This window comes from Coturnix japonica, chromosome 38 (assembly GCF_054131305.1).
Source record: "Coturnix japonica strain WE chromosome 38, WE-NBRP24, whole genome shotgun sequence".
Taxonomy (NCBI): domain Eukaryota; kingdom Metazoa; phylum Chordata; class Aves; order Galliformes; family Phasianidae; genus Coturnix; species Coturnix japonica.
The window spans coordinates 2,482,068-2,504,619 of NC_140700.1; the positions used below are offsets into that span (position 1 = coordinate 2,482,068).

General features: G+C 60.5%; 2 protein-coding genes across 5 annotated transcripts; one reads left to right on the plus strand and one right to left on the minus strand.

Moving 5' to 3' along the window:
- Positions 1-2,176: 2,176 nt before the first annotated feature.
- On the plus strand, positions 2,177-9,814 carry CPNE5 (copine 5). Of its 3 annotated transcripts, XM_085527320.1 has the most exons (21): positions 2,197-2,363; positions 3,339-3,379; positions 3,457-3,503; positions 3,823-3,926; positions 4,109-4,148; positions 4,538-4,614; positions 4,834-4,893; positions 4,977-5,040; positions 5,725-5,828; positions 5,934-6,038; positions 6,459-6,500; positions 6,574-6,649; positions 6,779-6,832; positions 6,900-6,961; positions 7,105-7,151; positions 7,247-7,428; positions 7,500-7,627; positions 7,699-7,801; positions 8,487-8,544; positions 8,633-8,706; positions 9,085-9,814. In XM_085527320.1, exons 1-21 carry the CDS (start codon positions 2,284-2,286, stop codon positions 9,298-9,300), a joined length of 1,764 nt encoding a protein of 587 aa, XP_085383446.1. In that variant the 5' UTR covers positions 2,197-2,283; the 3' UTR covers positions 9,301-9,814. The 3 variants fall into 3 exon arrangements, with proteins under 3 accessions (XP_085383447.1, XP_085383446.1, XP_085383445.1); XM_085527321.1 differs by having other exon boundaries at positions 2,177-2,363; positions 6,574-6,832; XM_085527319.1 differs by lacking the exon at positions 2,197-2,363 and adding an exon at positions 2,381-2,407 and having other exon boundaries at positions 6,574-6,832.
- SORT1 (sortilin 1) lies at positions 9,746-22,386 on the minus strand. 2 transcript variants are annotated; one of them, XM_085527318.1, is made up of 20 exons: positions 22,182-22,386; positions 20,138-20,197; positions 19,975-20,048; positions 19,754-19,856; positions 18,479-18,643; positions 17,954-18,027; positions 17,539-17,588; positions 17,327-17,454; positions 17,112-17,256; positions 15,707-15,862; positions 15,500-15,606; positions 15,254-15,356; positions 15,003-15,171; positions 14,362-14,552; positions 13,148-13,337; positions 12,128-12,244; positions 11,932-12,040; positions 11,742-11,848; positions 10,835-10,961; positions 9,746-10,748 (listed from the first exon to the last, which is right to left on the minus strand). In XM_085527318.1, the coding sequence occupies exons 1-20, from the start codon at positions 22,341-22,343 to the stop codon at positions 10,734-10,736; spliced, it is 2,352 nt and encodes a 783-aa protein (XP_085383444.1). In that variant the 5' UTR covers positions 22,344-22,386; the 3' UTR covers positions 9,746-10,733. The 2 variants fall into 2 exon arrangements, with proteins under 2 accessions (XP_085383444.1, XP_085383443.1); XM_085527317.1 differs by having other exon boundaries at positions 17,327-17,457.
- Positions 22,387-22,552: the final 166 nt, after the last annotated feature.

Here is a 22,552-nt window from a genome sequence, read left to right on the forward strand (position 1 = left end):
TGGGGATGTCACCTATAGAGAATGGGGGTATCACCCATAGGGACACAGAGATGGAACCTATAGGGGCATGGAGGTGTCACATGTGGGGTGTGGAGTTGTCAGCCCTTTGGATGTGGAGATGGCACCTGTAGGGGCATGGAGGTGTCACCTTTGGAGACATAGCAATGTCACCCATAGGACGTGGAGGTATCATAGAGGTATCATACCATACCCTATACGGACATGGAGGTGTCACCCATAGGGACACAGATGTCACCCATAGGGGCATGGAGGTGTCACCTTTGGGGACGTGGGGATGTCACCTATAGAGCATGGGGGTATCACCCATAGGGACACAGATGTCACCCATAGGGGCATGGAGTTGTTACCCATAGGGACACAGAGATGTCACTTGTAGGGGCATGGAGGTGTCACATGTGGGGTGTGGAGGTGTCAGCCCTTTGGATGTGGAGATGGCACCTGTAGGGCCATGGAGGTGACACCCATAGGGACACAGAGATGTCATGTGTAGGGCATGGAGGTGTTGCCTTTGGGGACATGGGGATGTCACCTATAGGGTATGGAGGTATAGAGGGACACAGATGTCACCCATAGGGGCATGGAGGTTTCACAGGTGGGTTGTGGAGGTGTCAGACATTTGGATGTCACCTATAGGGGCATAGAGGTGTCACCTTTGGGGACGTGGGGATGTCACCTATAGAGCATGGGGGTATCACCCATAGGGGCATGGAGATGTCACCTATAGGGGCATGGAGGTGTCACACATGGAGTGTGGAGGTGTCAGCCCTTTGGATGTGGGGGTGGCACTTATAAGGGCATGGAGGTATCATAGAGGGACACAGATGACACCTATAGGAGCATGGAGGTGTCACCTTTGGGGACGTGGGGATGTCACCTATAGAGAATGGGGGTATCACCCATAGGGACACAGAGATGGCACCTATAGGGGCATGGAGGTGTCACATGTGGGGTGTGGAGGTGTCAGCCCTTTGGATGTGGAGATGGCACCTGTAGGGGCATGGAGGTGTCACCTTTGGAGACATAGCAATGTCACCCAGAGGACGTGGAGGTATCATAGAGGGACACAGATGGCACCTATAGGGGCATGGAGGTGTCATGTGTGGGGTGTGAAGGTGTCAGCCCTTTGGATGTGGGGGTGGCACCTATAGGGGCATGGAGGTGTCACTCATAGGGACACAGAGATGTCACCTATAGGGGCATGGAGGTGACACCCGTAAGGTGACACCTATGGGGTGCATGTGGGGGGTGTCGTCTATGGGGCAGGAAAGTCTCTGTGGGCTATGGGGGGGGCTATGGGGTGGGGCTATGAGGTAGGGGTCTATGGGGTGAGGAGGGCATCTATGGAGCAGGAAAGACTCTGTGGGCTATGGGGGGGAGTCCTGTGGGGTGGGGGGGCTATGGGGTGCAGGGGGGGTATCTATGGGGCTGGAAAGTCTCTGTGGTCTATGGGGGGGGGGTCCTATGGGGCGGGGGGCTATAGGGTGTGGGGGTTGTCTATGGGGTGAGGGTGTGGTCTATGGGGCAGAAAAGTCTCTGTGGGTTATGGGGGGCAGGGGTCCTTTGGGGTGGGGGACTATGGGGCACAGGGGGGGGCATCTATGGGGCAGGACACAGAGATGTCATCCATAGGGATGTGGAGGTGTCACACGTGGGGTGTTGGAGCTGTCAGCCCTGGGGACACAGATGTCACCCATGGGCACAGAGGTGTCACCCGTGGGGCACAGATCTGTCACCTATGGGCTCAGTGCAGCCCCACTGTGGGGGGAGCCCTGAGCACTGGGTGGGATGGGGGTGGTACTGGGGTGGTACTGGGGATGTGGCACTGGGAGCACTGGGCAATGCTGGATTGGCCTGAGGGGCTCTGGGTGACCCTGGGGGTGTAGCAGGGTGGCACTGGGTGTTATAGGGGATGGCACTGGGGGATATAGGGGATGGCACTGGGGGATATAGGGGGTGGCACTGGGTGGTACTGGGGATGCAGTGGGGCAGCACTGGGCTGTACCGGGCTTTGCTGCAGAACCGCCCCGCGAGCACTGGGGGGTGGTGGGGGCGGCACTGGGAGATAGTGGGAATGCAGTGGGTGCCACTGGGAGCACTGGGCTCTACTGGGGGCGGCGCGGGGGCGGCACGGGGGCCGAACCGGGGCGGGCTCGCGGGAGGCTCCGGGGGCAGCCCCGGGGCGGCGGCGCTGCGGCATCGCTGTACCGGGAGCACCGGGAGACCCGAGAGCAGCGGGACGGCCCCGGGCGGGGGGAGCGGGGCATGGCGGGGCTGGGGGGGCTGCGGGCGGGCGGCACCGGCTGCGTCCCGGCCACGAAGGTGGAGCTGACGGTGTCGTGCAGGTACGAGCGGGGTGCGGGGCGATGGGGAATGGAGGAGACCGGAGGTGTGTGTGATGGGAGGGACTGGGGGGCACCCACTGTGCGTGGGGCTGGGGGGTACTGGGGGGTACTGGGAGGTATTGGGGGATACTGGAAGGCGGTAGGGAATGGAGGAGGCTGCAGGTGTGGTGCTGGGGGGCACTGGGGAGTATTTGGGGTGCGTGGAGCTGGGAGGTACCGGGAGCAATGGGGAGAACTCGGAGGGGATGGAATGTGGGGCACTGGGGTGTGATTGGAGTGTGTGGAACTGGAGGAACTGGGGGCACTGGGGAGCACTTGGTGAATGGTCCTGGGAGGCTCCGGGGGGAGCGGGAGGTGGGGGGTGTTGTGGGATATTGGGATGTTCTGGAAAGAACTGGGGAGCACAGAGGATGGAATGGATTGAGGGGGGGGATCCAGGGGTTGTGGGGGCACTGGGAGAGCAAAGGGGGCTGCAGCTGTGGGGCACCATGGGGTACTGGGCAGCAATGGGGGAGCCGAAGTGAGGGGGGGGGTTGTGGGTCACTGGGGTATGGGGGTACCCGGGGGCTGCATGGGGTGCTCGGGGCTGTGGGATACTGGGAGCAGCGTGGGGCACCACAGGGTGTTGTGGGGAGCAGTGAGAGAGAAAAGTGGGGCTGGGGGGGCGCTGGGAGGTGTCAGGACCTCCCCTGTGCCCCCCACCTCCCCTTCCACCCCCCCCAGCCCTGTGCCCGTTGCCACCTGGCACCCATTGCCCAGCACCCAACCCCCACCCCCCTGTGCTCAATGTGGGGGGGCTACACTGCCCACCCCTGCCTCAATCCCACCCTCAAGACCCCAAAGCCCCTCATGCAGGCTGGGTTTAGGACTCACTGTTCCAAGGGGGGGGGGGGATTCCCGGGTGCCCCCCACCCCACTGTATGCCCCCCATCTCTGTGCCCCCCCCACGTGCCTCAGTTTCCCCTCTCCCCGCAGGCAGCTCCTGGATAAGGACACCTTCTCCAAGTCTGACCCATGTGAGTGGGGCTGGGGGTGGGTTGGGGGGTCTGAGGGGGGGGGGGCAAGCACTGAGCCCCCCCACCTCTGCCCCCAGTGTGTGTCCTCTACACCCAGGGACCAGACACCAAGCAGTGGAGGGAGGTGAGTGCCAGCCCCACACGATACATCAGCATCTTGGGGTACCACTCAACCAACCCATATCAGTATTTTGGGGTGCAGGGCAGCCGGCCAACCCTCGTGTTGGGGCTCAAGGCAGGTGGCCGATCAACACGCCCAGCCTCCCCCAGCTCCGCAGCCCCGCTCCCGCCCCCAGCCTCGTGCCCTGTAATTAGCGGCCGCTTAATTGAGGGGCTGGGGCTGTAATGAGCGGGTGGGTGGGTGGGCTGCCCCCTCCGGCTGCACAAAGGGGCACCTGGCGTTGCCCCCCTCCCCTCCATCCCCCCTGATGTCGCCGCCGCAGTTTGGCCGCACGGAGGTGATCGACAACTCCTTGAACCCCGACTTCGTGCGTAAGTTCGTGCTCGATTATTTCTTCGAGGAGAAGCAGAATCTGCGCTTCGACCTGTGAGTGCCGCCCCCTGCACGGCCCCACACCCAGCCCCCACCGCTATCCCAGCCCCATTCCCCATCCCAATGTGCCGTCCCCACCCCCGTTGGTCTCCTTTCCCTTCTCATCTCCCATCATCTCCATCCCGTCAGCCCCATCCCTGCTCTGCCCCACTGTTACGCCCCCATCCATCCCACAGGTACGATGTGGATTCCAAAAGTCCCGACCTCTCCAAGCATGTGAGAGTGGTGATGATCCTATGGGATGGGGATGGGGTGGTAGGGATGGGGATGGGATGATGGGGTCGGGGTGGTAGAGGTGGGGTGGTGGGGATGGGGTGATGGAGGTGGGGATGGGGATGGTAATGGGGTGGTGGGGATGGGGTTGGGGAAGGGGTGGTGGAGGTGTGGTGATGGGGATGGGGATGGGATAGGATGGTGGAGGTGGGGATGGGATGATGGGGATGAGGTGGTGGGGATGGGATGGTGGAGGTGGGGTGATGGGGATGGGATGGGGAGGGGAGGGGAATGCGATGGTAGAAGTGGGGATGGGATGATGGGGATGGGATGATGGGGCTGGGATGGCGGAGGTGGGGATGGGGCTGCAGTGGTGACCCCTCTCTCTGCAGGATTTCCTGGGCCAGGCCTTCTGCACTCTGGGTGAAATCGTGGGCTCCTCTGGCAGTCGCCTGGAGAAGCCACTGACGTGAGCAGGGCTGGGGGAGCAGGGGGGGGGGTTGTGCTTGGCGTCCTGCAGGTGGTGGTGACGATGGAAGGTCCTTATCTCACATCCTGGTGGTGTCTGGGATGGAGAGCAGAGCACAGTGTGGACAGCACAGCTCGGCCCCCCCCCCCCCCCCCCAACCCTGAGCTGTTCCTACACGGGGTCCTGCCCTCCCCCCCACCCCACTGTGTGACCCCACAGGATGGGGACGGTGACCACGCACCCCCGCAGCAGGAAGCCAGCACCAGCCATGTCCAATGGGTGAGCATTGGGGTGACCCCCCCCCTGCCCCATCAGGGACACTTGTGTCACTATGTGCCCCCCCCTCAATGCCTGTCCCATAGGGGCATCCCAGGGAAGAAGTGCGGCACCATCATCCTCCTGGCCGAGGAGCTGGGAAACTGCAGGGTGAGAGCTGGGGGAGGTTGGGATGGTATTGGGACCCCCACCACCTTGTGCCAGGGGGAGGACACAGGGAAGGGGGGGGTGAGAGTGCTGTGGCTGTGCCTGGGGCCTTCCTCCACATGGGTGAGGATGATGAGGGTCAGAGACACATCTGGGCTGCTCCCATGCCCATAGAGGAGAGGATGGGGTCCCATTGGGTGCCTATGGATTGGGGGTCCCATTGGGTGCCCATGGATTGGGGTTCCATTGGGTGCCCATGGACTGGGGATCCCATTGGGTGCCCATGGGTTGGGGATCCCATTGGGTGCCCATGCTGGGGTTCCATTGGGTGCCCATGGATTGGGGATCCCATTGTGTGCCCATGGATTGGGGATCCCATTGGGTGCCCATGGATTGGGGATCCCATTGGGTGCCCATGGTGGGGTCCCATTGGGTGCCCATGGGTTGGGGATCCCATTGGGTGCCCATGCTGGGGTTCCATTGGGTGCCCATGGATTGGGGATCCCATTGTGTGCCCATGGATTGGGGATCCCATTGTGTGCCCATGGATTGGGGATCCCATTGGGTGCCCATGCTGGGATCCCATTGGGTGCCCATGGGTTGGGGATCCCATTGGGTGCCCATGGTGGGGTCCCATTGTGTGCCCATGGATTGGGGATGCCATGGGGTCGCCCCCTGGTGCCGCAGGACGTGGCCACGCTGCAGTTCTGTGCCAACAAACTGGACAAGAAGGATTTCTTTGGCAAATCCGACCCCTTCATGGTCTTCTACCGCAGCAACGAAGACGGGACGTGAGTACCCCACAGGGTGACATTGAGGGGCAGCCTCCAACACCCCACCCCCCACCAAAGCAATGTATGTTGGCCATGGGGTGACATCCCTGTGCCCCCCCATAGCTTCACCATCTGCCACAAGACGGAGGTGATGAGGAACACATTGAACCCGGTCTGGCCGGCCTTCGCCATCCCGGTGCGTGCCCTCTGCAATGGCGACTATGACCGGTGAGTGCTGCAGTCCTCCAGGCGGCGCCGCTCTGTGCCCTCTTCCCCTTGTCTCTATGGTACCCCGCAGCAGTGGGGGTGCCGCTCTGTGCTCTCTTGCCCTCATCTCTATGGTACCCGCTTGCCTTGGGCTCTCCATCTGAGTGGTGGGTCCTCCCCGATGCCCGCCCCATTGAGCCCCGTGCTGGTGCCGGTTGGTGGCTCGGCGTCGCGCTGCTGCCTCAGCCCCGTGTTGGACGTTGCTGTGGCAACAGTGGATAAAAATATCCCACCGAAACCGGTCGAGAAGGAGGAGGAGGAGGAGGAGGAAGGAGAAAAGCCCCCACGGAGAGATCAACACAGACCGGTGGGGCAGGATGTGCGCAGGGTTGTGCTTTTGGGTGCCAACCTTAACCCCTTCCCACCCCCCATTCCTTACAGAGCCATCAAGGTGGAGGTGTATGACTGGGATCGTGATGGCAGGTGAGATGGAGGGCAATGGGGGGCCACTTGTCCATCCCTGCCCATGGTGATGGTGACACCCCCTGCCCCACAGCCACGACTTCATCGGTGAGTTCACCACCAGCTACCGGGAGCTGGCGAGGGGGCAGAGCCAGTTCAACGTCTACGAGGTGAGGAGGGGACGTGGGGATGGGGGCTGTACCCCCACTGCAGCCATGGGTCCTACAGACCCCAAGGACCCTACGCTGCACCTCTGGGTGCTCCATGCTGCAGTGCCCCGTATCCTCTCCCTTCCACAGGTGGTGAACCCCCGGAAGAAGATGAAGAAGAAGAAGTACCTGAACTCGGGGACGGTGAGGGCTGGGTGACTGCAGGGCACGGTGCATGGCCGCCATCCTGCTCAGCCTGCTGTCCCCACAGGTGACGCTGCTGTCCTTCGCCGTGGAGTCTGACCACACGTTCCTGGACTACATCCGAGGCGGGTGAGCCGTGATGCTCCCATCCAATGGGCGCAATGGTGGTGGTGGGGTTCCAAGAGTGGGATCTGAGAGGTGTGGGGGAAAACGGGGGTCCCCTCCATCCCCCCCATCCCCCCCATCCTCAGAAGGAGTTTCCTCCCTCCCAGGACCCAAATCAACTTCACGGTGGCCATTGACTTCACTGCATCCAACGGTGAGTGCTGGCACTGTCCATACACCCCATGGTGATGATGGGTGCACACAGCGAGGTGGGTGACCCCCCTATCCCCTCCCCACCCCCGGCTGCAGGCAACCCCTCTCAGTCCACCTCCCTGCACTACCTGAGCCCCTACCAGCTCAATGCCTACACCATGGCGCTGAGGGCGGTGGGTGAGATCATCCAGGACTACGACAGCGACAAGATGTTCCCCGCGCTCGGCTTCGGTGCCAAGATCCCCCCCGACGGCCGCGTGTCCCACGAGTTCCCATTGGTGAGCTGCCCCCCCCCCCCTCCTTCCCACCCATGTCCCTTGTCACCCATTGTCCCCATCACCCGTTGCAGAACGGAGATGCAGCCAACCCGTCCTGCAGTGGCATTGAGGGCATCCTGGAGGCTTATCACCGCAGCCTGCGCAGCGTTCAGCTCTATGGCCCCACCAACTTCGCCCCTGTTGTCAACCACGTGGCCCGGTAATATGGGGAGGGTCCTATGAGGGGTGTCTGGCCCCCCACCCTGTGCTCAGTGCTGGTGGGTCCTGCAGCTCGGCAGCCGCTGTGCCGGATGGATCGCAGTACTTTGTGCTGCTCATCATCACCGACGGGGTCATTTCAGACATGGCACAGACCAAGGAGGCCATCGTCAATGTGAGTGCTGCCATCAGGGGGTATGGGGTACCCCAAATAGTGGGGTGTAGGATCCAAATGGGGGTACGGGGAATCTGAAAACATTGGGGTGTATGACCCAGCTGGGGACATGGGGTGCCCCAAATCCTGGGGTGCCCCAAATAATGGGGTACAACAAATAATGGGGTACAAGAACCAACTAAGTACGTGTGATGCCCCAGATATTGAGGTGTAGGACCCCTAACTGAGTTGCTTTACTGGGGTACCCCAAAACATGGAGGTGCAGCATCCAGCCAGTGCATGGGGTGAAAGCACAGGTGGTAGCACTGGGTTTGGGCCAGGGGGTGGAAGAAGGGCTGCTGTCCCTGTGGTGGGGGTGGGAAGGGCAGTGCAGCCCCATAGGGATGCTCATCCCAGCCCCATAGGGATGCTCATCCCAGCCCCATAGGGATGCTCATCCCAGCCCTATAGGGATGCTCATCCTGGCCCCACAATGGGATGCACCCACACATCACGTCACGGCCCTGAGCACGATGCGCACAGCGGTGCCCACGCAGCACAGCCCCCACGCAGCACACAGCAGCAGGGTGGTACAAAGGGGGGGCTGCTGCCATAGCACCCCATAGCACCCTGTGGCACCCCACGGATCCATACATGCCCAGGGGTGGTGTCACCCCATATATTTTCACTATCTTCCCCCCCACAGGCAGCCAAGCTCCCCATGTCCATCATCATCGTGGGGGTCGGCCAGGCTGAGTTTGATGGTGAGGCTGTGCTCCCCCCAAGGGGTCCCTGCTGTTTGGGGGTGGGGGGGGCTCATAGTGCTCAGCCCCCCCCCACATCTCCCTGCAGCCATGGTGGAGTTGGATGGGGACGACATCCGCATCTCCTCCCGTGGGAAGGTGGCTGAGCGTGACATTGTGCAGGTGTGGGACCCCCCCAGCCCTATACATTGCTATAGGGTGCCCACCCCCCCTACATCCCCCTCCCCAGACCCCTCCACTGCTGGTCCCTGTGTGGGAATGGGGGGGTGGGTGGGATGGGGATGCTCTGGGATATGGGGTGCAGTGGGGCTGGGGGTAGTACAGTGGGATGGGGGGGTACTGGTACTAGGGGAGACATGGAGGGGTGCTGGGGAAGGAGGGGATGATGGCCTGGAGCTGCAGTGGGATGTGGTGTAATCCAGGACACTGTGGGGTGGGCACTGAGATATGGGGATGCAGTAGGACGGGGGGATGCTCCAGGCCATGGGGACACACGGGGCTGTACCCAAACCCCCCATCCTCTGCCCTCGCCCCCCCCAGTTTGTCCCATTCCGTGACTACACGGACCGGGGGGGCAGCCAGGTGCTGAGCATGGCCCGCCTGGCCAAGGATGTGCTGGCTGAGATCCCCGAGCAGTTCATCTCCTACATGAAGGCTCACGGCATCAAACCACAGCCTGCACCTCCCAGCCCCGAACCCCCCGGGACCCCCCCACCCTCCCAACCCCCCGGGACCCCCCCCCCCACCCAGCCCTGACCCCATGTCCCACCCCCCTCCCTTAAACCCCCCAGGGGCCACCTGGGGACACGCAGGTACCGACCTCTGCCCTGAGGTTATGGGTAAATCTCAGCCACTCACTGCCAGCCCCCCCCCCCCCACCAATGGAAATAGGGGTTTTGGGTAGGGGGGGGACACTTCCCACCCCCTGTGTTGTCCTGTCCTGTCCCCAGTAGCCCCCCATGTCTCTCCTCCATCCCCTGGTTGTGCTGCCCCTTTCCAGCAAGGAGTTGGGGGGGGGGGGGGAAGGGGGTGGTCCTGGGCATCCCCCCCCCCAGTTATTTTTCTACATGCATGGCTGTCGTGTGCCCACGGTGCGTTGCCTTAATCTGCAATAAATGATGGGATTTTTAATCCCCCCTCCCCTCCCAAGCCCATCAAACACCATTGGGTGCCCCCCCCCCCATAGAACCGCTCACACAGGGTCTGTTTTGCCTTTATTATTACTAAGAACCCAAAATATTGCAAATATACAGAAAAATGCCGGTATAAAGTTATCACACATCCGGGTTTATTTACAGAGCTCTACATGCCCACCCTCCCCTCCCACCCCCCCCCCCCAACCACCCAGCTCTGAGTTGGGAGGGGGAGGGTCCGGGGGGGGTCCTATGGCATCTCCCTATGGAGGGGGCATGCGCCGGCCCCACTGCGGTGCTGCAGAAGCGCATGCAAGCAGCCCCCCCCCTCCACACACCCCATTGATACCATGGGGTTGGGGGGGGGGGCACCAATCTTGCCACCCCCCCCCATCCCATGGAAGGGGATTTCCAGTGTAAGGAGACAGTGACAGTGCTGGGACTGAAACCTGGCGGGGTGAAAGCAGAGCTGGGGAGGGGGGGGGGGGGAAAGGGGGGGGACAGGGACCAACACCCCCCCCAGCCCCTCGTTAAAAAGCTTCAAGCCTGAATTCATTATTGCTACGTTTCCCTCGGCCAAGGGCAGCCCCGGGGGGGGGATAAGGCTGGGAGGACCCCCCCCCAACCACAGCAGTGTATATTGCTTTGGAGAATGGGGGGAGCCCCCACCCCCTGCATCCCATGTGCTGCTGCTTGGGGGTCCCCATGTTGGGGTGGGGAGGGGGGGGCACCCCGAGGGTGCTGCAGGCTGGGGGGGGGCACAGCCCTGCAGCCTGGGGGCACCAAGGGGAAAAGACCAACAAAAACCAAGACAAAAACCCCATAAAAATACCAAATACCCCCCTCCAAAAAGGGACCCCCCCTGCCCACTCCCCCCAAAAGAAAGAACAAAACCAAGGGAAAAAAGAAGATGAAATAAGAGCAAACTGACCCCCCCCCCCAGCTGCAAAGAGCCCTTGGGGTGAGCTGATGCCATGCTGCTGTGTGCCCCCCCCAGCACAGCCCCCCCAGCCCTGCCTGCCCCACAGTGCAGCTCCTGCCGTCCCAGCGTTGCTGCTACTCCAACAGGTCCTGGGGGGGGAAGAGGGGAGCGTCACTGCGGGGATCCCAGCCCGGGGGGGTCCTCATGGTGTGTATATGTGGGGGGGGGGGCTCACCTCATCCGAGTCATCGTGGTACCCCCCCCCTTTGTAGGGTGGTGAGGGGGGATCTGCTGCCTCCAACCCCTCGGTGCCGCTGGCCTCAGCGTGCTGCCGCAGCACGGAGTAACGATGGACCAGGAACCTGAGGGGGGGGACACAGAGATGTGGGGTCACCATAAGGCCATACAGAGCTCCCAGGCACTACCAGGAGCCCATAATGTCATGGGGATCCCATAGTGATTGTGGGAAGCTGGCAGGACCCCTCCCCAGCCATGGGTAGGTCAGGTGCCACAAAGTCCATGGGAACACCCAAGCCAGGAGGGATTATAAGGCCATGGGGACCCCAAACCCATGGGGGACCCCCTGTAGATGACAGGGGTGCCCCCTAGCAACAGGGACCCCATAAAGCTATAGAGACCTCACAGACCCACAAGGATCCCTCCCAGCCATAGATCCCTCCATAAAGCTTCCAAGACCCCAGAGCCAGAGGAACCCCAAGAGCCACAGGGAACCCAAAGCCATGGAGACCCCAAGGAGACCCCATAATAAAGTCACAGAGACCCCATGGGGATCACAGGTATCCCCAGCCATAGGGACCCCAATGCAATGGAAATCATATAGAGACAGAGGAACCCATAGGGACCACAAAGCCATGGGGACCCCCAGGTCATACAGACCCCTCAAAGCCAGGGGGACCCCCCAGGTCATATAGACCCCTCAAAGCCAGGGGGACCCCTCTGCCATGGAAAGACCCCTTGGGACCCACAAAGCCCCCCAGTCATAAAGCCATGGGAAACCCATGGGGACCACAAGGACTCTCCAACCACAGGGACCCCACAAAGCCATAGGGGTCCCCCAGGCCACCGGGACCCTACAAACCCCTATAGACCCCACAGAGCCAAAGCTCCCAGCTGGGACCCACCTCCCACCACAGACGTATTTCTTGATGAGCAGCACAGCAGCCACAGCACTAACGAGCAGCACGGCCACCACGGCCAGCACGATGGGAGTGGGGCTGGGGGCCGCCGCCTGCAGGGACAGCACAGCGTCACCCCATTGGGGTCAGCACACCCCATAGCCACCTTGGGGTGGGGTTGTGGGGTGGCACCCACCAGCTGCCCGGGGCTCAGCAGAGTGCTGGTGCATTTCTTCTTCATGTCTGTCTCCTCCCTGCTGGGGCTCTCACCTCCACTGCATTTGTCCCCTGGAATCTTGCGGTACCTGGATTGAAATCGGGTGGGGGGGTTGATGTGCTGTGAGCCCCAGGACCCCCCCGTACCCCATAGAGGTGTAGGATTGGGGCCGTACCCGCTGGTGCGCAGCAGCTCCCGGCGGCCATAGAGGCAGAACTCCAAGTCGTGGCCCTTCAGCTCGGGCTGCTCCACACACACAGACTGGTTCTCAGGGCGGTAATACCCAAAATCACTGCGGGATTTGGGGGGAGGGAGGGTTCAGCACCCCCCCAATGGTGTGACCCCATTATGAGTGGGACTGGCAGGATAAAGCAGGCAGGGATGTGGGGGAGTGGGATCAGGTACGGTGATATGATGGCACTGGGATGAGGGGGGAGGGATGTGGTGGCATTGGGGGGGCACTGGGGTGGCACTGGGGTCATGCACAGGGATGTGGTGGCATTGGGGTGACACTGCCATTGCACTGGGATCACACACAGGGACAGGGTGGCACTGGGTTAAGGTGGGAGGGATGCTGTGGCACTGGGATGAGGTGGGAGGGATGTGGTGGCACCAGGGTGACACTGCCATTGCAATGGGATCATGTACAGGGACAGGGTGGCACTGGGATGGGGTGGGCAGGGAGATGGTGGCACTGGGATGGCACTGGGATCTCACACAGGGAAAGGGTGGCACTGGGATCAGGTGGGCAGAGATGTGGTGCTAGGATGGTAATGGGATCATGCACAGGGACAGGGGGGCACTGGGATGGCATTGGGATGAGGTGGACAGGGATGAGGTGGGAGGGATGTGGTGGCACTGGGGTCATGCACAGGGACAGGGGGGCACTGGGATGGGGTGGGCAGGGAGATGGAGGCACTGGGATGGCAATGGGATCATGGACAGGGTGGCACCAGGGTGGCACTGGATGAGGGAGGCAGGGATGAGGTGGGAGGGACGTGATGGCACTGGGGTCATGCACAGGGATGTGGTGGCATCGGGGTGACACTGCCATTGCACTGGGATCACACACAGGGACAGGGTGGCACTGGGATGAGGTGGGAGGGATGCTGTGGCACTGGGATGGGGTGGGCAGGGATGTGTTGGCACTGGGATCACACACAGGGACATGGGGGCACTGCAATGGCTGCGGTACCAGAGGAAGTCGTGCAGGGTGCAGGGGCACACAGAGGGCTGCGCTGTCACGGCGTAGTCGCGGCCGTTCTGGCAGACCGAGGACTTGCGCAGCCGGCGGAACTGCTCCTTGTAGCCCAGGATGCAGCCGTCCGACGGGTCGCGGGGGTCGCTGGAGTGCGCCAGCCAGATGGTGTAATCCTCGTCCTCACCTGCAGGCACAGGATCAGCGGGTCCCTGCTCAACCCCCTCCCATCTCCATCCCCATTTCCCCCTGTTTCCATCCCTGCTCCTCCCTGTCCCCATCCCTGTGTCTCTTCTCCCCCTCCATCCATCCCTGTCTACATCCCCATCCTGCCCCAAACCCAGCCCTACTTCCCCCCCCATTGATCCCTATCTCCATCCCTATTCCCCTCCATTTTCATCCCCACTCACCCTAATACCCACCCCTATCCCCCCCACCCCCATTTCCATTCCTATTCCCCCCATTTCCTCTCTGTCCCTATACCCATCCCTTCTCCCCCCTCTATCTATCCCTATCTCCATCCCTATTTTCCCTGCCCTGCACACTTCCATCCCTATTTTCCCACCCTTGACCTCCATTCCAATTCCCCTCCTATACCTACCCTATTCCCACCCACATCAACCCCCATTTCCATCCCTATTCCCCCCTCCATCTATCCCTATTCCTCCTCCATCCCCCTCATCTCCATCCCCATTCCCCCTTGTACCAATCCCTACTCCCTCCTTCATCCCCATATCCATCCCTATTCTCCCCTATTCCCATCCCTATATCCATCCCTATTCTCCCCTATTCCCATCTCCATCTCCATCCCCATTTTCCCCTATTCCCATCCCTATATCCATCCCTATTATCCCCTATTCCCATCTCCATCACCATCCCTATTCTCCCCTATTCCCATCCCTATATCCATCCCTATTATCCCCTATTCCCATCTCCATCTCCATCCCTATTCTCCCCTATTCCCATCCCTATATCCATCCCTATTCTCCCCTATTCCCATCTCTATATCCATCCCTACTCCCCCGCCCCTTCCATTCCCATATCTCCCCCATCCCCACCCCCATTTCACCCCCCATCCCACCCCACACCCATCTCCGTTTCCCCCCCACCCTCACCCCCATCCTTCCCCCTATATCCCCCCCTCATTACCTCCCCTCCCAACAACCTCAGCCCCAAATGTGTCACCATGGGGGGGTTCCCCCCTCACTCACAGCTGCGGCTGAGCAGTTGGCTGAAGTCAATGGTGTAGGACACCCACTTTCGGGATAGGAAGCTGCTGCGGAAGCCCCAAATGCTGACATTCATGGAGCGGGCGCCGGGTTCTGATGCCAACCCAGTGAAGAAGATGGGCTCTTTGGCAAAGGTGTAGCGGTACCAGCACTGCCCCTCGTCTGTGGAGAACCTGCCGAGGGGAGGGGGATGCTCAGGGGATGGAACAGATCCCCCCCCCCACCTCCCTGCAGCAATGGGAGCATGGAGGTGTCTGCTGCCCCTCTGCATCCCAACCCCCAGAGCCCCCCTGACCCCACAGCCCACCCCAAATCCCAAGAACCCACCTCCACCCCCAGAGTCTCCCCAGCTTCTGAGCCCACCCCAGACCTCCCACTCTCCAGCCCCAAGAGCCCACCTCCAACCCTCAGAAACCAATTAGAAACCCCCCAAAATCCACCTCAACCTCCAGACCCCCCCAAATCCCCATAGCCACCCCCCAAGCCTTGGCACCAGCCCAACCCCCACACCTCCCAGACTCCCACTCCCCCACTTTCTCCCTATGCCAGGACCCCCAGAACCACCTCCCTATGCTGCCCCCCCCCCCCTTCCTCCTTCCAGCCCCTCAGCCCCCCCCACGCACTCCAGCACATTGACAGGTTGGCTGCTGTGTGCGATGGCCACGATGAGACCACCCGAGTCCAGTATCGCGTAGTGGTGGGGACCCTCCAGCATCCGTGCCCACGTGTACCCCCCGTCATCCGAGATGTAGACATCAGGGCTCATCACTGAGATGGCCCCCCCGACACTCCCTGGGGGGAAATAAAGCATCAATACAACAAATGAGAGCAGCACTGAGTGTTGGGGATGGGGACGTGGAGACCCCCCCTGTACCGTGGGCGATGACGATGCCGACGGCGTTGGGTTCAGAGAGCGGCACCATGGGCACGTTGAGCTTCTGAGAGATGCTGTAGGACGCGTGGATGTGGAGGCTGCACTGCAAGGACAAGCAGCAAACGCATCAGGGTGGGCTCAGCCCAACACACCCCCAGCCCCACACATCCCCATCCCACCCCAGGAGGGAATAGAGGGTAAGAATGGGGCCACGTGTCCCTGCTTGGGGACACAGGACAGAGCCACCTCCTCCTTGCTGCGCGCCGTCGAGTCGCACGTGGTGTTCTTGGGTTTACGCAGCGGAACCCACTCCCCACCTCGATCAAAGGTGATGACGGACTGGATGGAGTTGTCTGCAGGGAGCAGAGGGGCACAGCGGGGCTGGCAGCGCGGCCCCATTGAACAGCCCCAGCCCCACATCCACCCCAGAGCCCCCCAGAGCCGAGCTATCACCTTCAGACAGCACGCTGGTGATGTAGATGCCGCGCAGAGAGGTGACGTTGGTGAAGTCGGTCTCCCCCCCGGTTGTGGTGTAGAGGTGACGCTCCAAGGACTTGGAATAAACCACGCCGCGGTCGTCTGATGTGTAGATGGTGCCGTAGCCGGTGTCTGGGGGGGAATGGGGTGGTGGTAATGGGGGGGGGGGTCCCCATGTACCCACCAGCTCCATGCAGGGAGAGGGAAGAAAAACACCCCCAGTGGACATGTGGCCACGCTCCATGCCAGGAATGTGCTTCCCTGCAGCCACTGCCCGTTAATTAACTTCCTCATGAGGGAATTAATGAGAAAAAGTCCTTCCTCAAAGGCACAGCCCTGCCCGGCTCAGGGCGCCGTGCTGCAGAGCAGCTTTCATGGTGCATTGATGTGGTGTGTCAGCTGCACACAGCGCCCACCCCATCCCAAACCCACCTCACCTCATCAACACCATCCCCACCCCATCCTCATCCCCACCCCATCCTCATCCCCATTCCTACCCCCATCCCATCCCTATTTCCATCCCATCCTCGCTCCACCTCCATCCCATCTCTGTTCCCATCCTCATCCCATCTCCATCCCATACCCTTTATCCTCATCCTCACATCACCCTCATCCTGTCTCCATCCCCATTCTCATCCCATCCAATCTCCACCCTCATTCCATCCTCGTGCCATCCCACACCTTCTGTATCCCTTCTCCATCCCATCCTCATCCCATCCCCACCCTCACCCCATCCCCATCCCATTCCCCCCCATCCTCATCCCATCCCCATGTTCTCCTTATCCTCGTGCCATCCCCATCCTCCCCCATCCCATCCCTATCCTCACCCCATCCCATCCCCATGTTCACCGTATCCTCATGCCACCCGCACCCTCACCTCATCCCCATCCTCACCCCATCCCATCCCCATCATCACACCTTCCCCATCCCCCTCCCCATCCCATTACCATGTTTAGCTTATCCTCATGCCATCCCCATCCTCACCCCATCCCCATCCCATTCACCTCCCATCCCCATCCTCACACCTTTCCATCCCCATCCCATCCCCATGTTCACCTTATCCTCATGCTATCCCCATCCCATCCCCATCATCACACCTTCCCCATCCCCATCCCATTACCATGTTCAGCTTATCCTCATGCCATTCCCATCCTCAGCCCATCCCTATCCTCACCCCATCCCATCACCATGTTCACCTTATCCTCATGCTATTGCCATCTCCACCCCCATCCTCACCCCATCCCATCCCCATCCTTGTCCCATCCCCATCCCCATCCCCATCCCCACGTTCACCTTATCCCCACGTTCACCTTATCCCCATGTTCACCTTATCCCCATCCTCACCCCATCCCCATCCCATTCCCCCCCCAGCCCCACTCACCTCCCGGCTCATCCACATGCATGAACACCAGGTCGTCGTTGGCTGCCAGGATGGAGTAGAACTGCTCGTGGCCGACGGAGGGCAGCTGTGCCATGCTCCAGCTCTCCCCTTGGTCCAGCGAGACGTGGATGCGCCGCGTGAAGCCCTGTGGGACCCACAGCCTCAGCCCAGCCCTGTGTGTGCTGACGGGGGGGACGCAGGGAGGGGACAGCCACCTTCTCGGTCATGACGGAGGCGAAGAGGAAGCGGCCGCCCAGCCCGAAGGAGTAGATCTTGGTGCCGATCACTTTGAAGGTCTTGCCAAAGTCGGTGGTTTTCTTCAGCTCCAGGAAGCCCAGGTCAGCTTCTTGGGGACAAGGGGACAAGGGGCAGCGGGTTAATGGGGCGCCCCACGCTCCTCATGGGACAGCAGAGGGGTGGCACTCACTGCAGGAGCCGTTCAGGTAGGAGGTGAAGAAGATGGTGTTGTTTGCACCCCTGGAAGAGAACAGAGAGCAGAGATGGGGGCAGTGATGGGGGCAGTGATGGGGGCAGAGATGGGGGCAGAGATGGGGGCAGAGATGGGGGCAGAGATGGGGGCAGAGATGGGGGCAGAGATGGGGCAGGGATGGGGGCAGAGATGGGGCAGAGATGGGGGCAGGGATGTGGGCAGGGATGTGGGCAGGGATGGGGCAGGGATGGGGGCAGGGATGGGGGCAATGATGGGGGCAGGGATGGGGGCAATGATGGGGGCAGGGATGGGGGAAGGGATGGGGGAAGGGATGGGGGCAGGGATGGGGGCAGGGATGGGGCAGGGATGGGGCAGCACCACCCCACAGCACAACCACCAGGTGGGCACTCACCACTTGGCCAAGCAGACAGCCTTGTGGATCAGCTCCCAGTGCTCCCCAAAGTCCTTGGAGACCCACAGGCCGTTCTGTAAGTGATGAATGCCACTGGTCAACAGCACGTCCCCATCCCCACTATGTCTCCCATCCTCACCCACACACCCCATCCCCACCATGTCCCCATCACCGACCACATCCCCATCCTCACTACATCCCCATCCCCAACCATGTCTCCAATCACCACCACGTCCCCCATCCCCAACCACATCCTCATCCCCACGTCCCCCACCCTCACCCACCTCCCCCTCCCTCACCACATCCCCCATCCCCACCATGACCCCACCCCCAACCATGTCCCCATCCTCACTACATCCCCAACCACATCCTCATCCCCATCACATCCCCAACCATGACCCCATCCCCAACCATATCCTCCAACCTCAACCATATCCCCCATCCCCATCACATCCCCTACCCTCACCCACATACCCCATGCCCACCACGTCCCCCTCCCCACCACATCCCCCCCCATATCCATACATCGGTGCTGAGCGCCAGCAGGCGGTCGGAGTCCTGGGGGTGGTACGAGATCTGTGCCAGCGGGTGGAAGGGCAGCTCCGTCTGCACAAAGTTCTTGGCAAAGTCAGATGAGCGGAAGATGCGGCCGCCGCGACTGCCACCAGATACATCACCCGTCAGGATGACCTGGGGTGGGACACAGCACCGCGCTCAGCACCGCGCCAGGGGAAACTCAGCCAGGGACAGGGGGAGGGTCAGGGGCTGGATTAACAGGTAGGGGTCAGGTTAGGGTTAGGGCTTCAGTTATGGGTTTGGGTTAGGGGTAGGGGTCAATGGCAGGGGTTGGGGTCGAGGTTTCAGTTCAGGGTTGGGTTAGGGGTCAATGGTTGGGGTTGGGGGCTTGGGTCAGGGTTTCAGTTAGGGGTTTGGGTTAGGGGTCAATGATTGGGGTTGGGGGTTTGAGTTGGGGGTCAGTGGCTGGGGTTGGGGGTTTGGGTTAGAGGTAGGGGTCAATGGTTAGGGTTGGGGGGTTTGGGTTGAGGTTTCAGTTGGGGGTTTAGGTTAGGGGTCAATGGCTGGGGTTGGGGTTCAGTTCAGGGTTTGGGTTAGGGGTCAATGGTTGGGGTTGGGGGTTTGAGTTGGGGGTCAGTGGCTGGGGTTGGGGGCTTGGGTTGGGGTTTCAGTTAAGGGTTTGGGTTAGAGGTAGGGGTCAATGATTGGGGCTGGGGGTATGGGTTAGGAGTAGGGGTTAACAGTTGGACTTGGGGGTTTGGGTTAGGGGTCAGTGGTTGGGGTTGGGTTAGAGATAGGGGTCAATGGTTAGGGTTGGGGGTTTAGGTTGAGGTTTCAGTTGGGGTTTTAGGTTAGGGGTCAATAGTTAGGATTGGGGGCTTGGGTTGGGGTTAATGGTTGGAGCTGGGGGTTTGGGTTAGGGGTCAATGGCTGGGGTTGGGGTTTCAGTTTGAGGTTTGGGTTTGGATTAGGGGTCAATGATTGGGGTTGGGGGTATGGGTTAGGAGTAGGGGCAAACAGTTGGGGTTTGAGGTTTGGGTTAGAGATAGGGGTCAGTGGCTGGGGCTTGGGTTGGGGTTTCAGTTAGGGGTTTGGGTTAGAGGTAGAGGTCAATAGTTGGGGTTGGGGGTATGGGTTAGAGACAGGGGCTAACAGTTGGAGTCGGGGGGTTGGGTTAGGGGTCAGTGGTTGGGGGGTTGGGTTGGGGTTTCATTTAGGGGTTTGGGTTATGGGTAGGGGTCGATGGCTGGGGTTGGGCTTTGGGGCAGGGCGTGGGGCTCCCACCTTCCCCGAGTTATCAGGGCTGATGGCCATGCCGAACTCGGTGCGGATGAAGGTGTTGTTGATGAGGTTGGTGATGTCCTTGAAGGTCTTCCCATAGTCCTCACTGTACGGGGACGGCACAGGGCTCAGCTGTCAGCACCACCAGGACCCCCCAGCAGCCCATACTGCCTGCAGGGCCCCACTCCCCACATTAGATTGGGGTCTGGGGGGTGTATCAATACCTGCGGTACAGCTTGGACTGCCCAGAGATCACAATCACCCAGGGCACCTGGAACGTGGTCAGCACCAGGATGACCTGCGGGATCACAGCGTGTTCAGCTCATCACAGGGGGGTCTGCAGCCCCCACAGCCCCTCAATGGGGCGGCACCCCCTGCACATCTTACCCCAGTGCTGTCGCCCACCCAGGACAGGGACACGGAGCCACTGAGGTCATCGAAGACGCACTGAGAGAAAGAGAAAGAGATGGGGAGGAACGGAACAGCCTTCAGTGTGAGCAGGGAATGGGGGTCACAGGCAGGAGGGGACCCCAACCACGGGAGGTGGATACAGGGCATGGGGATGTGGGGATCAAGGGGGTGTGGGGTGGATGTGGGGATGTATATGGGGATATAGGGATGGATGTGGGGATATAGGGATGTATATGGGGATGGATGTGGGGATATAGGGATGTATATGGGGATATAGGGATGGATGTGGGGATATAGGGATGGATGTGGGGATGTATATGGGGATATAGGGATGTATATGGGGATATAGGGATGTATATGGGGATGGATGTGGGGATATAGGGATGTATATGGGGATATAGGGATGTATATGGGGATGTGGGGATATAGGGATGGATATAGGGATGTATATGGGGATATAGGGATGTATATGGGGATGGATATGGGGATATAGGGATGTATATGGGGATATAGGGATGTATATGGGGATGTGGGGATATAGGGATGGATATAGGGATGTATATGGGGATATAGGGATGTATATAGGGATGTATATGGGGATGTAGGGATGTATATGGGAATGTATATAGGGGTATAGGGATATAGGGATGGATATAGGGATGTGTATGGGGATATAGGGATGTATATGGGGATATAGGGATGCATATGGGGATGTATATGGGGATATAGGGATGTATATGGGGATATAGGGATGTATATGGGGATGTATATAGGGGTATAGGGATATAGGGATGGATATAGGGATGTATATGGGGATATAGGGATGTATATGGGGATGTATATGGGGATATAGGGATGTATATGGGGATGTATATAGGGGTATAGGGATATAGGGATGGATATAGGGATGTGTATGGGGATATAGGGATGTATATGGGGATGGATGTGGGGATATAGGAATGTATATAGGGATGTATATGGGGATATAGGAATGTATATGGGGATGTATATAGGGGTATAGGGATATAGGGATGGATATAGGGATGTGTATGGGGATATAGGGATGTATATGGGGATATAGGGATGTATATGGGGATGGATGTGGGGATATAGGAATGTATATAGGGATGTATATGGGGATATAGGGATGTATATGGGGATGTATATAGGGGTATAGGGATATAGGGATGGATATAGGGATGTGTATGGGGATATAGGGATGTATATGGGGATATAGGGATGTATATGGGGATATAGGGATGTATATGGGGATGGATGTGGGGATATAGGAATGTATATAGGGATGTATATGGGGATATAGGGATGCATATGGGGATGTATATGGGGATGTATATGGGGATATAGGGATGTATATGGGGATATAGGGATGGATATAGGGATGCATATGGGGATGTATATGGGGATGTATATGGGGATATAGGGATGTATATGGGGATATAGGGATGGATATAGGGATGCATATGGGGCTGGCTGTGGGGCCGGCAATGGGGCAGGGAGGCTCCTCTCAGGAATGGGCTGAAATGCGGCCACCGTCGCCGTCCCCGTTGCCCGCACAGCGGCAGCGCCGGCGGCGCGTCCCTTACAAGGAGGGAGAGAACGGGACGGAACCGAACTGAGCGGGGACACGGAGCGGGGACACCGGGCAGCACCGCCCACATCCCGCTCCCGGGTGTCAATTAGCGGCAATTAACGACCGGCCGGGCCGGCAGAGCGGGGCGCGCCCTGCGGGGAGCGGCGGGGGGGGGGGGGGGGGGGTTAGAATGGGGACCGGGCTGTACGTGTGTCCGGGTGTCCGTGTGTCCGTACGGGGACACCGACAGCCCGGTCGGTCTGTCGGTCTGTCTGTATGTCTGTCGGTCTGTCTATCGGTCTGTCTGTATGTCGGTCCGTATGTTGTTCTGTCTGTCTGTCTGTCTGTCTGTCCCTCCCCCCTCCCGTCGCTCTGTGTCCCGCTGTCCGTCCCGGTGTCCGTCCGTCCCCTCCCGTTCCCGTCGCTCACCTGGTGCGTGTTGTTTCCCAGCACGGCCGTGACGTCCCTCAATCCCCCGCATCCCGCCGCTTCCTGCCGCCCCCCGCCGTGCTCGGCCCGCACCGACACCAGCCCCAATAGCGCTACCAGCACCGACACCGCCACCAGCCGCGCCGCCCCGCGCGGGACCATGGCGACTCCGGCCGCCGCCGCCGCCCCGCGCCCGCACCGGCCTGGCCCCGCCTCCTCACCCGTCCGCCACACCCCATTGGTTAACGGAGCTCATCGTCACGCCCCTTCGCCGCGCCCCCGCCGCGTGGTTGGTTCTAAGGGATGTCGCTCAACGCCGGCTAACCGCCTCCGCAGCGGTGGCGTTCCGATTGGTTCACTTCTGTGTCAAT

Coding starts and splice junctions, on each gene's coding strand:
- SORT1 (XM_085527317.1), bottom strand. CDS start 22,343: ATGGTCCCGCGCGGGGCGGCGCGGCTGGTGGCGGTGTCGGTGCTGGTA. Junction 18,644..19,753: donor GCCCTGATAACTCGGGGAAG/GTGGGAGCCCCA, acceptor GTCCCACCCCAG/GTCATCCTGACGGGTGATGT. Junction 15,172..15,253: donor CGGCATCGTCATCGCCCACG/GTACAGGGGGGG, acceptor ATTTCCCCCCAG/GGAGTGTCGGGGGGGCCATC.
- CPNE5 (XM_085527321.1), top strand. CDS start 2,284: ATGGCGGGGCTGGGGGGGCTGCGGGCGGGCGGCACCGGCTGCGTCCCG. Junction 5,041..5,724: donor AGGAGCTGGGAAACTGCAGG/GTGAGAGCTGGG, acceptor CTGGTGCCGCAG/GACGTGGCCACGCTGCAGTT. Junction 8,545..8,632: donor CGGCCAGGCTGAGTTTGATG/GTGAGGCTGTGC, acceptor ATCTCCCTGCAG/CCATGGTGGAGTTGGATGGG.